The sequence below is a fragment of the Alexandromys fortis genome, unplaced genomic scaffold (genome assembly GCF_014885135.2).
Source record: "Alexandromys fortis isolate MF-2015 unplaced genomic scaffold, M_Fortis_MF-2015_v1.1 scaffold_71, whole genome shotgun sequence".
Lineage (NCBI taxonomy): Eukaryota > Metazoa > Chordata > Mammalia > Rodentia > Cricetidae > Alexandromys > Alexandromys fortis.
This window is the reverse complement of record NW_026067954.1, coordinates 8,395,949-8,413,594: the sequence shown is the minus strand read 5'-3', so window position 1 is coordinate 8,413,594 and position 17,646 is coordinate 8,395,949. Positions and strand designations below refer to the sequence as shown.

Sequence of the window (17,646 nt, the reverse complement as noted above, 5' to 3'; positions counted from 1 at the left end):
TCAGGTGTGTGTATGATTTTAGGGCAGTATTTACAAGGAATTATTTTTATTTAAATGAGAGTGGTTGATTAACAAGGACACCTGGGTAATTTTCACTCTCTAGTAACTATATGTTTTAGCGTAAACTTCACTTTATGAAAAAGCTAAACCAAAGCATTTAACCTGAACTTGGATACACATATATGCAATCTGAGTAACATGTTCTTATTTCATCCTGGGGTGGACTTTACACATCCTATAAGCACAAACAACAGAACTTCCATTTTAGGCAAAATCAATTTTGTTTCCCTTTTCTGGACTCTTCCTTGTCTAATATTCTTTTCTGTTATTGTAAGGCACACGTCTGTCCCCTTTAACGATTTTTAGTCACAGGATGTGGTGCCTCCGTTTCGACGCCCATCTGGAAGACTGTGAACAATGTCTGAGCCCTCAGCTCCCACCTCACAGAAACTAGACTTCCTTATGTACCCACTCTGCAACCCACCTCCATGACGTGACTTTCTTGCAAAACACAATGTCAGTTAACTTCCTCAGAAAAGGTGGAGCAATGGATGAGAAGATAGTCCTGTGCTGCGGAACAGAGTTCTACACACTGGCTGCTTTGTCTGGCATCAGCTGCTAGTCTGGTATCTAAGATACCTCAGTGGTCCCAGAGCAGACTACTGCGTCTGTACTAGGCCCTCATCCTGTAGCAACAGATACCAGTGCCAGGAAGAGCAGTGGATAAGAAGGACAGAGGTAGGAAAGAAAGAGAAGCAACAATATTTTTAATTTAAAAACTGGAGATAGTATATCCCGACTTCTTCCATTTGCAAAGAGTAGAAACACATCTCTAACCATTAGTGTTTTCTGTCCTAACAAACATTATTTAAAATCGTTATCTACATGGTTGCAGGGATCTCTTTTAAAGAGAACTCTGCCCAGTGGATACCTATGACTTAGAGCCTGTGTCTCTGAAACAACAGCAAACTGCCTTTAGCTCACGCAGTTGTGGGTGTGTGCATAATTCTCCCAGTGAACACATGGTAATATTGACTTGTTAACCCATCCTCATTTATCTTTGTAACTGACAATATTCTCACCTGTAAATGTTTCTGAACTCTTGAAGTTTTTATAAATGATGTGATGTTCCCTTTGAACCCCGTATACAATAAACACTCAATAAACTTCATGCAAATGTGTCATTTAGAAGCAGTGATATCCATAAAAGAGATTCCCATTCCTTCCTATCCCATTATATGTTGTACAAAAAAATAATGCATTTGACTACATCTACACAATACAATCTCCATGAAAGTAAAATAGAAATAAGCCACGAAAACAAAAGACTACTACACTGACTTAATTGAATTGTTTTGATAGATCCACTTCATTATGATTTCTCCTTAAGACATATTTCCTCCAGTGTTCATGTATCTGTAACTCATAATACCTTTAACCAAGAAATAGTAGGTGTTTGTAACTTTAATATTTGTCATTTTCTAAAAAAATGCAGTTTTACTTTTATTAAAATGCTACTGTTATACCCACATTCTTCTGGACTTCCTGAGACCTTCCTTCACCTCGTTTCCTCATGTTACAGAGTTTATTAATTTTATTCTCTGATACCAGGGAAGTGTGGTTGAAAGGAAGAACGAGGAAAGGAAATTAAAATATCTTTAGAGAGGGGGTTAACCAAAGGACTGAACGATACTACTGTATGTTAACAACTGAAGCTACATGCATAAAGTCTCACCAACACAACTGCCTTCCATGAGCTGACCAAGACCAGCAACAGAAGTGCCGAAGTATAGGGGTGGCGGGCACCAGGTCTCAGCCCTAAGCAAAGAACTACAGGCAATGCTGAGAACAGGGGAATCAGCCTTCCCCAGGGAACAACACACCAGTAGGTTATCCAGTACCAGTCAACTCTGAAAACATACATTAAAATAGCATTATACAACTGAGAAGGGTATATTTAGAAAATTAAATGTACATATGCATATATGCATGTACCAACAATTCATGGAAAAACAGGCCAGGAATTTGAAAAAGCAAGGATGGGTACATGGAGGGAAGGAGGAGACAGGAAATGATGTAATTATATTATCATCACAAAAATCAAAGAAATAATAAAATAAAGGTTAGTATATTGGCACAGTTGTAAAGCAAAACAACAAATTAAAGTAGAAAATGTATAGTTGTCTGTCTTCAGAAAACCAAAACTTGTACTGAGAATCTACATCGGTTTACATATTATACACACCTTTATTTCTCTTTTATTTACTATGAAATAAGAGAATAAATAAGAGTAAAAATTTAACTATGACTTGGCTGTTGCAATCCATCCACCAAACTTATCTGAATGGAGGAGAACAAACTATAAGGTTTGGGGGTTGTTTTTCTTTTCTTTTTCCTGCATAAAAAGAATTTTAATCTGATCCATGTGCCATCATTATTGTGAACTTCTGGACATTTTAACAACATTTTGATGGACCTTAAATCAATTAACACTATAAAGGAAAACATCTGTAGCCCTAATGTTTTTCAATGTAGCTCTCAATATTTTTTAAAGAAAATTTTTTTTAAAAAAATGTACTTAATTTGAAAAGCCATTGAAAACGCCACAGTTAACTGCAAGTTATGACAGCCGTTATTAGACTCTGGCCACTTTCCCAATAAGCATGAAGCAAACATATCTGTAAGAGGATAATTAGGAAAGCCAGGGGAGGAAGTGGCCCTTTCCCATCAGATCCAGGTGTTCAGTCCATTAAATGGTAGCCAAGAGTAACGTGCACATTCTGATCTCCCTAGAAATGAGACTGTCTAAGGAAATTCCCAGCCAAAAGAGGTTTGTAAAATGAGGTTTCTCTTACGTTTGTTTTAAAATTACTAAACTTTCTGTTTTAACTTAATATATGGGGATAGAGTCATAGATAATTAAAATATAGGCCCATGAGTGTGGTTTTCTGTTTGCCAAAACTACATTTATGTGAATATTTCTTTCTAAGTTATAGCAATCTTGTCTTTGATTAAATGGTACATCTATGAGAAGTTTTTTTTTTCTTATGAACACTGACCAAACACTGCCTGGCTTTGTACAAAACCATGCTTTGTGAGTTGCATTCATCATTTTTTTTACTATTATTCTTTAGCAAATACAGATGCCTTTTAAAACAGATTGATTTAAAATAGGAATCTGCATAAAAATAGCTGGGCATTTATTTTTTTCTTTTGATTTAAAATAATAAGATATCAACTATCGATTGCTTTTAAAGCAAGATTTCACCTTACAGCCCAACTGTTGAAGAACCGAGTGGAAGCTACACATATTAGTAACGGCAGAATTCCAACCACTTTATAAACTCCCAAACACTTAAGACTGTGCTATCCCTTGTACCATCCCACCGGTTACCCTTATAAAATGCTTTCACATTGATTTTCTGTAGTCACCCCAAATTTAAAAGCATAAATATTAAAATGGATGCTAAGAGAATGGGTCCCATTAAAAGAATGAGGAAAGGAATTTGTGTTTGAGCATTGTATACACCTATTTTCTTTACAAGTTGACTGAGATACATGGGAAGCTATGTATAATTAAATGGACATGCATAGAAAATATCTCCAATTTTACAGCACTCCCGGAAACAGAATGTGACAAAACTGGCACACTTAGACTTGACTGCTCAAACAATTTTTATGATCTCGTTCCCCATCTTTGAAGTCCTCCCCATGCTGTATCCGACTTGTTTGGCTTCCAGCGCTTTGAGGCGCCACTGGTCTTTGATCTCTCACTGGCCATCCTCCATGTTGGTTTTTCCACGCCTTCTCGCTGCCCTCACAAACCACTGTCTATGCTCAGAAAAGGGAAAAATCTGCTCTTTCAAAGGCTTTGGTGACTTCCTCTTATACGTCAACCTGTAAGTATCTGGAGGGTTCCATCTGGGCTAAGACTGCCTGCCACCCAGCACAGGCCGTCCACAGCTGTTCACATTTATAGAGAAGACATTCCTCTATTATTTCAACAGAATGATATCTCTACCTCCCACTATTACTCCTGGACCAAAAACATAGTGCTGGGGCATGTGGTAGAGCTAACACTTCTGGGGACAGATTGCTTGCATTTCCTAGCCTTACGTTTACATTGTCACTGCTTATGCAATGCAGGTTTTTCTACCTTGCAGCAATCACACTTTCTGGTGCACAGTTGGCACAGACAACATGTGTGATGCTCTATTTCTCGAACACTGGAGTATTTGTCTCCCTCCATACCTCCTCATTCATTTGCTGCACTGACTATTCTTTCAGACAGGGCTGCAGCAGATGTGCCCAGGTTGCCCCTTTATACCTCTATGAAAAGCAAGAGCAGTGAGAGAAGACTGCATTACTTTCTCTCCAGTGTCATTTCATATGTCCCACTACAGACATCACAGACAACTGGCGAAGCATCTAGTGTCTGCTTTCAACTTAATAAAAAGACAACAAACAAAATAAGTGCCCAAAACACTTAGCTCACTCATTTCTTTGAGTTTAGACACATGTGGCTTCCCTTATTGAAATGACTGGCCAAGGGCCTAGAGGCTGAGCTCAGTGGTAGGGTACGTGCCAGGAGCACTTAAGGACCTGGGTTTTGATTCCAAGCAATGGCAGATTGCAAATGTGTATATTTAAGTAATTTGTAGAGAAACAAGCATACAGATACTCAGTATTACTTCCCTTTCCTTATTTATTCTTCCTCAATTTTAGTGTTTAATATTAGAGCAAGGAAAATTAAATATATTTCCTTTTAGAATATCCTACTGGCACATTAAATATTGTTATCTCCCTTGAGAATATGGCCTACTTATCTGGAAAACTCTTCTTTTTCCTCATAGTTATTTTTCTCATTAACTAGCTATCAGTGAAGATGCAAACAAGATGTACTTAAATAAAAACTCAAAAAACAAACGAGCAAAATTTTACCACGCCTGAAGTCAAATGCTGCATGTCTCATGTTAGGCACCTGACTAAGGGCTTATTCCCACGGGCACGATTCATAATCATCAAGGGTATTAGTGCCTACCTAACACCTGCCAACTTGATAGTCAATTGGTTTCCAAATTTTTCAGCAAAATGGAAAATTTAAAATTTGGTTTAGAAACAACCTTTTAAACAATAATGAAAACAACAACGACAACAAAAATCTTACAATAAAGCCCCATGTCACCCGTAAAAGGTACTTTTAACTATTTTCATCAGAGTGCATGAAAATAAAACACAGACCAAAGAGGGGGTCGCAATGACTCCTCTGCTTCACCTTCAAGAAGGGAAAGGATTTGGAAATTTTATGTGCCCTTAAATGATGTATCAGTGCAGATGTGCTAAGTCCTTCACACTCATACAAGGCAAATCTGTTTTCGTCTCCTCACTGACTGCCTTGTTTCCCCAGCAGTCCTCTTCAGCATCATTTTCCATGTTAATGTCCCTTTCCTGAAGCTACTTTTCTCAGTTCCATGTCAATGTCTCTCTCCTTTAACACACAAACACACACACACACACACATACACACACACACCACACACACACACACACACCAATTCTTCCTGTTCTGATTGATTTACATTTAACCTATTTCCTTTACAGAATCCTGGGTAGTGTAGTTAACCAATAAGATTAGATAGTCCTCTTCTTAAAGATTCCAAAAGGCATCTTCTCAGCATCCTCATGTCGAATTCTCTTTGTTTTGTTTTGTTTTGAGACAGCATCTTACTATGTAACCCTGGCTGTCCTGTAACTCATTATGTAGACCCAACTGGCCTCAAACTCATAGAGATCTGCCTGCCTCTGCCTCCCAAGTACTGGTTTGAAGGTGTGCACCATCATGTCCCCACTTATGGAGAACTCTATACTTGCTCCTGTTCCTCTTTCTGCTTACCATGACACTGCACTTGACCTTTCTGTGCCTTAAACACACTAGTTTGTTTGCTTTAACCTTTTTGCTTGCCTAACTCTGATCACCTCATATCCTTATTCATGTCAGTCAACCAGTGGCTCAATGACTTGTCCTCAAGGAGATCCTTCTTGACTATTGCATTTAAAGAAACAGGCACTCCTGCATCTGGCCTTCTCCCATATTACGTCATTGAATGGTTGCTATAGCCCTTATTAACATGTGACCATTTCTCAATCACTTCTCCTTTCTCAAATGTGATCTCCCTTTGCATGGAGGTGGTGCCTTTTCTTCTTTAGAACAATTTCCTCACTCTGAAAGCAACTGATTCAGCGACTAGATTATCTCACTTAATCTTTCCTGTTATTATTCCCATGTCACCCCTGAAGAAACTGAGATCTTGATGTGTAATTCCCACAGTTTCCTGGCAGCAGGGCTACAGGAGAATCTAGGTTAGATTTTAAGACTGACTTTTTCTGTACATGACTGGATCTGATGTTACCACCATCTAGTTTGTGCTACCAGGCATAGCTCCCACACACTGCCCCTGTTTATCTGCTAACCTTTCCTTATGTCACTCCCTCTCACAGTCAAGACCCTGAATCAACCCATTAAATGGTTGTTAGCCATTGTATGACTTTTAACCACTAAACTATCTCTCCAACCCTCTATTATATGTTGTATTCATATCTAAAGTATCCATAATAAAATTCAGGTCGTAACAACCCAGGTCATTGGAAATGAGGCATATTCAAGAATCATAGGGTGTAAGTTCACACTTGACCTTAGAGGTAAGAAGGGTATTTAGAAATCCATGTCGAAAAAGTCAACAATTGTGACTTACAATTTTCTAACAGGCAATCTGTATTTATTATATTAAGGCATCAGTAAATATGTTGCTTCCTCACTTCCCCTGAAGCTGAGCCTACCTGTTTCTGGAGTGGAAATGTGGGCAATGCCTCTGTGGGATGTCTCTTGTGTGCTCGGGGGTGACTGTGGAAAAATGAGCTGGTGCCTGTACTTCCTGAACACTGTGTGTTTTCCATGATCAAAGTACTGAACAAAGGTCAAATTACTTCCCTTGCACTTCAAAACAAAAAAGAGTTAGACACTCGAGTAAATTACTCAGTGCCTCTCATTTTGTGTAATCTTAAAAGCAAGTTAAATGGGGGGTGGGAAATCCACTGTTTCCCTCATATACCCACCTTCAAAGAGACTCAACCCTGTGCTCTCTCAGCCTCCTGTGTTCTCATCACATTACTTTTGAATCAGTTAGGAAACACATATTAATCAAAGATGCTTTTTGCACTTTTCAACAGAGTTGAATCTCAAATGAGTTAGATTTGGCCAAAGATGTACAGGAGACCCAGTGGGCAATGGTGTATGGAAGGAGCTATGCCAAGTGGGTGGATCTGTGGCTCATGCTGCACATGGAGGAACTCTTAGCTGGCCGGGTACCATTTCCTCCTGCTCTGTTTTACATATGAACACTGTCGGCCTCCAAGTACCTGGTTACCAAGCTGGAACCGTAGCAAGACTGACTGAACACTAAACAAAGAGACTGATAGACAGAGCCCAGGTAAAATGGAGGTCTCCCCATTTCCACGCCCATCCCTAATCTGTGACTTGCTAATGACTGTGTAGTGTTACCCTGGAACGCACATTAAGCCAGGAGCTGCTTATGGGGTAGGAAAACAGATGTCTCTCTTCAGACTTTCCTCCATGTAAGTACTTTCAGCTGAAAAGAAATCACAAAACAAGTATGGCAAATCCCAGTGGTTGCCAGTTCCTTTTAGTGTCTATCTTTTTTTTCCCATTAAGCATGCAATTACCTGCACAGATGCTGGGGGTTCTAGAACATCTTCCACTCAAGTGTCTACACACACAGAGAGAGGAAAAAAAAAATCCAGTTGCACTGGCATCCTGAAGACAGTTTACAAAAGTAGAAGAGATATGTTTTGTTCATTTGTTTGTTGAGTAGTATGTCTTAAAATAGTGACTTAAAAATGTATTTATAAAAAGTTATCACCGCCAGTAATTATCTTCATCAAAGTACATTACTGCTTTCAGTAAGAACTGTTGAGTCTACAGTGGGAAACGGAAGACTCATAATCTCGTCTTAGCCAACATGCTGCTGATCACAGACTTTATGTGGACTGGTGGGACGCGTGACGTTCGTGGGTGCTGTGGGGAGAATTCAGTCACCAAAATCTGATTCATCAGATTCCGGATTAAATAAATGAATGGATTGAGTTAACCTAGTTAAGTGAAATACTGAAGACTATTTAAGGTCTTGGGTGCCAATAATCTACTTCTCTTTGTTTGGGAAATCTCACCTTCATTTTACTCTGACTCTGTTTATGTCTGTATTTCTAATTTGTCTGAAACAATAATGGTTTACTCAGAGAAATGAGAGGGTTTTATTCATAGCATGTGATATAAAAAAAAGGGTGCATAATGTTAGCGTCTGCACAGTTTCTTCTCTTTCTTGACATTCCTACCACATAGGAAATCTCAGAGCAATTTACATAAACAACAACAATAAAAGGTCAGGATTCAAATTATTCATATGACCTGGTAAGTGCTTTATACACACAGAACAGGGTCACAGGGTCCCATTCAGAGACCACCCAACCCTTCATAGAGCAAGCAGTGCAGACCAATCAACCATGGTAAATAAGAAAGAGTCCAGTGATGGCTACAGGGGTTCTGTAGGTCCAGAGAGAAAGGAGGAGAAGTGGGGCACAGGGAGGGAGAGGAGGAAAGGCAGAAAGGAAGAGAGAATGCTCCTAGAGACTCCCCACAGAGTCCCCACAGACTGGCATAGAATGTAGTGGAGAGGGAAGCCATTACAGGGATATGACACTAGACCTAAATTTTGAAAACCAATTATAATTTGCTCACTTGAGGGGAAAATAAAACCCACACAGATGAAAAGAAAGCATGGCCAACCTATGAGAGACAAAGACATTTTTCTTAGAAGAATTCAAGTTAAAATTATAGATAAAGCCTCAGATGTGCAGATAGTTCAACAAAACTTGTGTCCACAGTGCTAATTGCTTTCATTTTTATTAAACCTAAGGAGCCGCAGAGAGATGCTTTGACACTTCCCATCCGTCATTTTCTACTGTAACACTGTTCCTTAGTCCCTGCTCCACTGAGGAATAAGGAACTAGAGTCAGGTGCACACGCTAATCAGAATGCTATGCAAATGGGTGATCATTGATCAAACTAATTCTAGCTGACTTAAGAGCAATCTTACAAATGACATTCCCATTGGCTACCAAGAAATAACTAAACTTCTTTCTTAAAGAAAAAAAAAGAAATAGAAATAGAAAAACTCAAGATGCATCTGGCTGAAGGGGCTCTCACCTCACCGTGTGGCCAGGAACTACTCCAACAGATGCTTCCCAGAGCTCACACTGCCCCAGACTAGATTGAGCAAACATGAAGGAACTGGATTTTGTTGTACTGCACGATACACTAAAACTCTAAAACAAGGTTTAAAAACTAACAGTGGCTGGGAGAACATTTAAAAAGTGCTTATTGTTAAGAATTAGACCATTTTCAATTGCATTTATTCATAAAACTAAATACTGGCTAAGGCTATGTGCACAAAATCCAACTTTTAGTTTTGTGTATTTGGATATTATACATCAACAGATATCATACGATGCTGCTAAGTGAATAATCTGAAATGTTTAACTTGTGTTTTTTTTTTTGTTGTTGTTTTGTTTGTTTGTTTGTTTGTTTTTCGAGACAGGGTTTCCCTGTGGTTTTGGAGCCTGTTCTGGAACTAGCTCTTGTAGACCAGGCTGGTCTCAAACTCACAGAGATCCGCCTGCCTCTGCCTCCCGAGTGCTGGGATTAAAGGCGTGCGCCACCACCGCCCGGCCTTAACTTGTGTTTTGTAACCCTCTCTAAGAAGTCCCATCTGTGTGTGAGGAGAAGCTTTGCTGATCCCTCAGTGATAGGCAACTGCTATGGGGTTTGGTGTCCAGTACCGAAAAACTAGTAGTTTGCTTGGAGAGAAATTGAGTTCATCACAATTTCTTTCTGCATGAATAATTTAATAGACAATGTCTTCATTAATGTCATATACACCAACGAAATGAATCACCCTGGTAGATACACTATTTGTCTACTCTGATTAGAGTCTACTGTCCCACTAAATGGGGGGAAATGACTCTCAGGCACTCGGCAAACTTTGTGTGTCCAGTTTCTCCCATTCACCTTTAAAGGGAACCCCAGACCAGCAACATGAGCACCCAAACTAGTGTTTACCAAGACTGACCCACAGGTTAATGCTGCTACGTTTGTGCCTTCCCTCTTCCTTCCTGATTCCCCTTTCTGGGGGCATCTTCCTCTGAAGGGTGAACCTCATCAACAAGATCCTAGCAAGAGACTTTCAAGGGAAAATAGTCTCAAAACATGCATTTCTAAGAAGTCAGGGATATTCTTCCCAACAAGAAATCAAATAGATATGAAAAAGGTAAATAGCAAAGAAGAATCAAAGTGTAAGCACAATAATTAGAATAAATTAATGCAACCATAACAAAATTTCTATTTCCACTTTCTCAGTTTGCCTTTTAATTGCTTTTATAAATGTTATTTTTTTCTCTTTCTGTCCTTCTCTCTGAGGTTTCCCCCTCCCTGTCCACACCTTCTCCCCCTCTTCTCCCTTCCTCCCCTCTTCCTTCTCTATAGTCATCATCATCAATATCTACAGTCTTATCAAGGAGTTCCATAAGATACTTACAAACTAACCAGATCTCAGATAAAAACTCAGATATAGAATTTCAGAAAGATACAATATATAGTTTCTACTTTCATGTAGGGTAGAGGCAGTTAAAACCACTGGTTCATTTATCTGCGTTATGATCACAATAATTGAAATAATCCTCGACAGATTCCAGGGAAAAGTGGTAGAAAGTGTCGGAGGGGAAACAGGAGTTATGGAACCTTAAAGGCCTGGGTGGCGTAGGGAACTGAATGTCGAAACCACACACACACACACACACACACACACACACACACACACACACACTTGTCTTTTTTGAATCAGTCATGGAAATTATGGGAAATGGAAAGAGAGAAGAGGGGAAGGGAGGAGAGGGAAAAGGAGGAGAGGGGATGAGAAGGGAGAGAAGGTGAGGGGACAGGATGGGATGGGAGGAGAAGAGAGGGCAAGAGAGAAGGGGAGGGGAAGCTGTTCAGGAAGAGGAGTGTGAAATAGGAGAGAGGAAGAAGACCAACACCCACTATTTGCACACATGGCCGAATCAATGCCATGACTGTGTACAGTACATGCTGACATTTTAAAAACAGAAAATACAGGTAATGAGGAAATCTCAAGATCCCTTTTGTCCCTGCCCCAGTTTTAATACTTTAAATTATATGAAGAAAGGATGAGATTCATACTGGTAGAAAAAAAATCTGTCACATGTTACAGACAAAAGACAATGAAGCCTGGAATTGAGATCTCAACAGACAGATTTTTATTTATTTATTTATTTATTTATTTATTTGTTTGTTTATTTATTTATTTGTTTATTTTTAGCTGTCTGTTAAACACATGCATGAATGCACTGTGGAAAAGAGCTCTTCCATTTCTGAAGGACTGGTCGGAGGCTGGAAATAAGCTCCCAAGCACAAAGGGTGTAATAAGCCTGGACTGAGGAAAACTTGCCCTGCTTAAACTAAACACTTACTTATGGAACCACAGTACTGAGCAGCTAAGTGTGTGGAGAGCCCAGCAGGCAGACATGAGAGATGACAGCAACACGCAAAGAAGGCACTGTGTATATGTGTTATGTGTGCCTATCTACATGAATGTATGTGCACACGAACAGTGTAAAACCATCTATGTACTACACTCATTGCTTGTCACGTTGGAAAGACACCAAATTGAATGGAGAAGGCATCACACCACTCTGATCCTGAGCTCAGAGTGCCCCGCAGGAGGAAGGAACCCCTCGTTTCAAATCCACCTTTTCTTTCCTCTAACAAACGCTTTTCTCATTCGAGCAACGACAAGGGTCACAGAAAACACTTTAGCAGTTCAAAAAAAAATAGTAAGTTGCCATTTCCATAGCCCAGGCTTTTCTGTTATTTTCAGAACTTAATAGGAGTGCTTGTCAAATTCAATAAATAATTTATATCAAATGCTTGCAGTGTACAAGGCCAAGTACATGTTTGTTACATTAGATACTTTAATATTAATGGAAAATTAAGAATTGTGCTCAGGAAGTGAGTTTTCACTGTTCTGACTCATAACAGAACTCACTGCACTCTTGAGGGCACAACTGAAGGCGCTGTGAGCCGTTAGCTGATGGGTGGCAGATAGGCCTAGCATTAGGACTTCATTGGAGGCAAAAACCCTGCACCCTACTTGCACTCTCTATGCCATCCTTATGCCCTAGAATTAGTTACAACTTTTGAACAAGCATCCTGTGCCCAACTGTTGTGGCAAAGGGTCGGAGAGCAGGGGGATCAGAGACATCTTGTAAATATGAACACAGCATCACTGTGGGCCTGTAAAAATTTATTTGGCATTGGTCGCGTGCAGAGTTTAGGAGTTAGATAACATGCTGGAGTGGTGTGAATTTTCCACTGATGTCTCATTTCTATTTTATGGTACGTCTTTATTTTTCTAAAGCACTTAATAAAAAGCTGCTGCCTAAAATTTTATTTCCTATAGATACTGAATTAATTTAACATGCAGAGATAAAATAAGTGGATATCTAAGTCATTTGTTTGTTAACAAAATGTATACACTTCAAAGCTTTTATAAATTCAAATAAATTCACAAGTGTGTAAACTGAGTCTAAAATGTGTCTAGAAATGCTAAAAACACCATTTTCTAATACATATGGTTATTGTATCTATGTATTTTCCAAAATAAGCACACATATTTAGAGAGACTATCAATGTTTTTTGGAGAAGTATTTACCCTCGGTGTTTTGGGAGAAATTGTGGTAAACTTGATCTTTTGAAATCTTTCTATAAGCTAACTAGCACCTATCCATCATCTGTGTGTTGATTAATAATCTATTTCCATCTAGTTACTTATGGAATAAAATATTTAGCAAAGTTGATTTAAGGTTTTCTAGATCCCTTCATACATGCTTTGATGACAAATTCAAATATATTTCTTCTGCTAAAAATACTAAATATTCTGATTTAAAACTTTGAGGGTGATGTGCTCCAAGGCCTGAAGGTATCTTTGATACCCATTTTAAAGGAATTGGTAACTTACCCTGAAAGAAGATTTACAGTGGAAGTATGTTGATTTATGATGAAATGCCTATGTATAACCTTAAGTTAACCATAATTTTCTTTAGAGTACAAAAATTATAAAGGGATGATAACATGAGAAGTTGTTTGCATATTATGACAAGATTCTGTAGTTCTATGTAGTTTTAAAAAATAATCTTTATGTTGAAAACCTAAACCAAGCAAATTCATAACTTATGAAAGCAGATCTTTAAAATTTCTCTGTACAATTAAAGGCAAAACAAATTTATTGTGATAATAACAACAAAAAGTTCTCTCTGGCTGCATTTCTTTTCCAGGTCCATAGATGACCAAAAACATAATTTAACCATTCAGCAGCTAGTTAGCGCCCTGACTCTCAGAGGAAAGCAAGAGAGTAGTAAACATAAAAAAATAATAAATTTGAATAGTGATTAGATTTAATTTTTTTCCTATTTAAAAGTAGCTTGAAATTTCTATAAAGACTCATTGTCAATGCCCTTTGATTAAAAAAAAAAGATGGCTTTAGGTTAAATATTATAAAGAGAAATGTTATTAGTCACTTAATAATCAACAAAACTCACATCCCAAACTGAAACAACTCAAGACATATCTATTGACCAGATCAGATGTGTAGGAAGATCTTTAACTTAAGCAAGAAAGCCAGAACACAGACTTTGTGTGATTCTTCCGAATTTTAATATTTTCCTTTTCAGAGCTGTGCTAGCTAGCTATCTACCCATCACCCAGGAAGGGCAGTGGCTTTGCCAGAATTTCCACTGCAAAATTCGTAAGAACCATTGTTGAGGAACTAAAATAATTCACTCAAAATGTCTTCTGAGGTAAACTACATGAAATGTTAAAATTTTTGAAAGCACCTCACTCATCTGGGAGCCTTTCTGTAGCCAAGCATTCGAGACCCTGTTTTAATAACCATCAACATTTGAGGAAGTCACCTCTCATCTGAAGCGACTGGCTTCCGTACAACCAAAGTCGTCTCACAATTTTAAACTGTTCCTACTCTGCCCAAAAGCATAAAAACTGACTTATTTAACAGTTCCTTTGACTGTCATAGACGCATGTTCAGGTCTGTTGCTTTAGCGACATCCTCGACCAGTTGGAAAATAGAGAGAGACCAAGACTTTCCTATCAAATTGTGCCTTCTTCCCCCCAAACAGTTATGTCTTCTGAACAGAAACAGCATATGCTGCTGTATCTGCTGCCGTGCAATGTTTCTCTGAGCCACGGCCTTGACCACGGAGTAGTGGGCCTTCTTACTTTCAGTCTCCATCCCACAACATTTAAAAATATTCATTTCAAGCCAGCCTTTCCCCGCAAAAGGAACAAAACGCAAAGAAGTAAAAATGAATATTGAAATCCTTACCTGTGACAAACACCTCTGTGTCCAGAAAGGCAAAGCCAAAGGCCAGAAGTTTGAGCCACAAATAGATGGTCATATCTGGAGATCAGCTGTGTCCCTAAGAAATAGCACGCGTCCCCCTGAAAGGCAAAATAATGGTTATCTCTCTAGAAGTTGGACTCTGTAAAAGCTAACTCAAAGTAAGAAATGAACGCACACTTTGCACTGTGTCTTATCAGATGGGGAGCAGGTTTCCTTCTCTGTTACCCTAAGAACAAACCACTTGCTAGCTGCTTGCACTGCTAAATGGTGATGTCAGATTCGGTTTTACTAACTTCTCCAAAAATACTGTAAAGGGTCCTCTTTGCAGGAAGTTAAAAAAAAAAAAAAAGTGTTCAAAGTCAGTGCAATGGCTTACTTCCTTAATTCACGTATTACGCTGTTGGTAGATCTTCTCAATTTTCCTGTAAGGGGAAACAGTTTCAAACTACTTAAATGTTGCTTCTTTATAATATCCTTTTGAGACAATTGATTCAAAATTGATACATCCATCCCCAAATCATCAATAATTTTCTTACCCAGAGATGACAACACAGATTCTCCATGGGTAGATCAACATCAGGGCTGGCAAGGTAATACAGCGACTAAGCTGGTACGAGGCTTCGATGCTCGTTTAAGATGACCAAGTGAACCAAACTAACTTTCTGCTATGTCTGCCAACTCCTGCTACCTATGATAAGGAGCTCAGGCCCAAATGATATACCAGTTTGTTCAGCTGTGTGGCTCTCCTATGCAACACTACCCCCACCGGACTTAAGGAGCTTCCCAGATTGTTTTTGTTTGTTTTGGTTTCATTTGGTTTTATGCAGGTGTCATTGTGAACAGAGGCATCAGAAACCCCTTTCTGCCCAAGTGAGTTCTGCTTCCTGGAAGGAATACTTCTACATTTGGTACCACTCTTTTCTATTCATCAATGAAGGGAGAGAAAGGAAAACAAGGATTGTCTTTCACAAGGTTAACATGTTTCTTTTTACCACAATACCTTACCATCCCCCTCACACTCCTGCTCAGTTCCACAGGAATACCATTTTTGCATCCTTTCCCCCACTCCCTCTCTTCCCAGAACCCCTCCTATGTCCAACCTACTGTTGATTCTCAAATTCATGGCCTTCTTTTCTTTAACTATTATTGTTATACTACACACACACACACACACACACATAACCTACTGAGTTTGTTTGGTGTTGTATGCGTGTATGTGTGTGAAGGTCTGTGTAGGAGCGTGTATAGGTGTTTGTGTCTGCGTCTATGTCCATGTGTGTCTATGTGTGTTTAGGATCGACTGTATCACTTAACTTCTTAAGGAACTCACCCTGCAGAAGACTAATTCTCACTCTCAGCAGTCCTTAACTACTTTTAGTGCTTCGTCTGGAGTGGAGGCCTCTGAGATTTCCCCCACCAACCTTAGCATGTCAACTGTTTGCTCATTTTTTCGGGTCTTGTTAATTTAGCAAGCTGCTGTTGAGGTTTCACGAATGTGCCTTTCCTGCCATATTAAAATACATTACCTTCCAGAGGGCTTCCTGGTGTTTTTTTTTTTTTTTTTTTTTTTTTTTTTTTTTTTTTNTTTTGGGCTCTTCCACTCCTCTGCTCCCTCGTTTGTAATGTTTCCTGAGCGTTGAGTATAGGGCTGGTGTGACAGATGCATCAATTGGGACTGGACACCTCAAGGTCAGTTGTTCTCTGCTTTTGACTGGTTGTGGCTTCCTGTAATGGTCTCCGTCTACTGCAAAAAGAAGCAAGCATCTTTGATGAGGACTGAATGCTACACTTAGCTACAGGTGTAAGGATGAGCATTTACAATGCTTTCCATGTTGTGATGGCATGCGTAGTAGGTTTACCAATAAGAATATGCTTACTGGTATTAAAAAAAAAGTCACTGTGAAGTCAATAGTACAATTAAATGAATCTGGTATTATTATGTTATCTACCTGAATTTAAAAGTAAAAAAGCACGCTCACAACTCATTGTTTGAAATACATAAGTAATGTGTGGGAAACGGGTAGGCAGTCAGAGCCCCCAAAGTGACGATAATACCCAATAATAAAAAGTTGTAGGGATTTGTATTTTTGTAAGTGTGTGTGTGTGTGTATGTATGTGTGTGTGCACATGTGTACATGTGCTCACCCTTATGTGAGCATGTGGATGCTGGAGGTTACTGTTGGTATCTTCTATCATTTTCCATGTAAGTTTTTGAGTCAGCGACTCTCCCTGAGCCCGCCCCCCCCCCCATTTTGGCTAGGCTAAGTAGCCAGCAAGCCCCTGTCTCTGAGCCCCAGCACTGAGGTTACACACATGCACAGTCACTTTTACATGGGCTGTATGGATCCAAATTCAGGTACTCATGCTTGCATAACGAGCACTTTACCCAGGGACCCATGTCCCCAGCACCCTGCAGACATATTGTTCATAATTCAAACTTGTTTTCCTCTTTCTTTGATTTCAAGGAGCTGCGGGATCAGACTTGCATTCCCCTTTGTGCATGGAAATAACCTTATAGCTTATACTCTAGGTAATAAAATTTTCAGACCTCAAGGAACCACGCTATTTTTGTATGTACCCCAAATTATATATAATACATGTAAGCTCTGCTACTAGGACTGACAATATTCTCTACAAGATCCATAGACTATCTGACCAAACTTCCAAGACAGGAGAAACCTCCCTTTGAGTTGGTCAGGATAATCCATATAACTGTCAAAATGATACAGACTATTGCTGTGCCCTCGGTTGCCTCCCAGAGATTGAAGGTAAGTTCCCATTGCTGAAGGTACCACACACTTTGGACACAGGGCTCAGATCTAATCTGAAAGTCTCCTTCCTGTGGGCTAGCTTTTACTGTACCATCTGCCTGGGGAGGAAAGCCATAAATAGTCCTACCCAGCTAGCTGTGGCACCTAGGAACCACAGTTATGACCAACATGGCAAGACATGCCTAGTGGTATGATAGTGGCTCTCATATCTGGGTGGTGATCAGCACTCTAGCTGGACTTTAGATGCATTCAGCAGGAGGGAAATTATGCCTCATACTGGGAACCTAGCCAGATACCTGGGGCTAGTGAGG

General features: G+C 39.4%; 1 protein-coding gene across 8 annotated transcripts in view; it reads right to left on the bottom strand.

The window, feature by feature from the left end:
* The window catches only part of Ptprc (protein tyrosine phosphatase receptor type C), a 106,400-nt gene extending 91,553 nt beyond the window's left edge, over positions 1-14,847 (bottom strand). For all 8 annotated transcript variants that reach the window (XM_050151632.1, XM_050151636.1, XM_050151634.1 and 5 more), the window contains exons 1-2: positions 14,740-14,847; positions 14,547-14,662 (exon numbers count right to left, since the gene is read on the bottom strand). In XM_050151632.1, the coding sequence (XP_050007589.1) occupies positions 14,547-14,619 (73 nt within the window). In that variant the 5' untranslated portion in view covers positions 14,620-14,662; positions 14,740-14,847. The remainder of the gene's footprint in view (positions 1-14,546; positions 14,663-14,739) is intronic.
* Between the last annotated feature and the right edge of the window lie 2,799 nt (positions 14,848-17,646).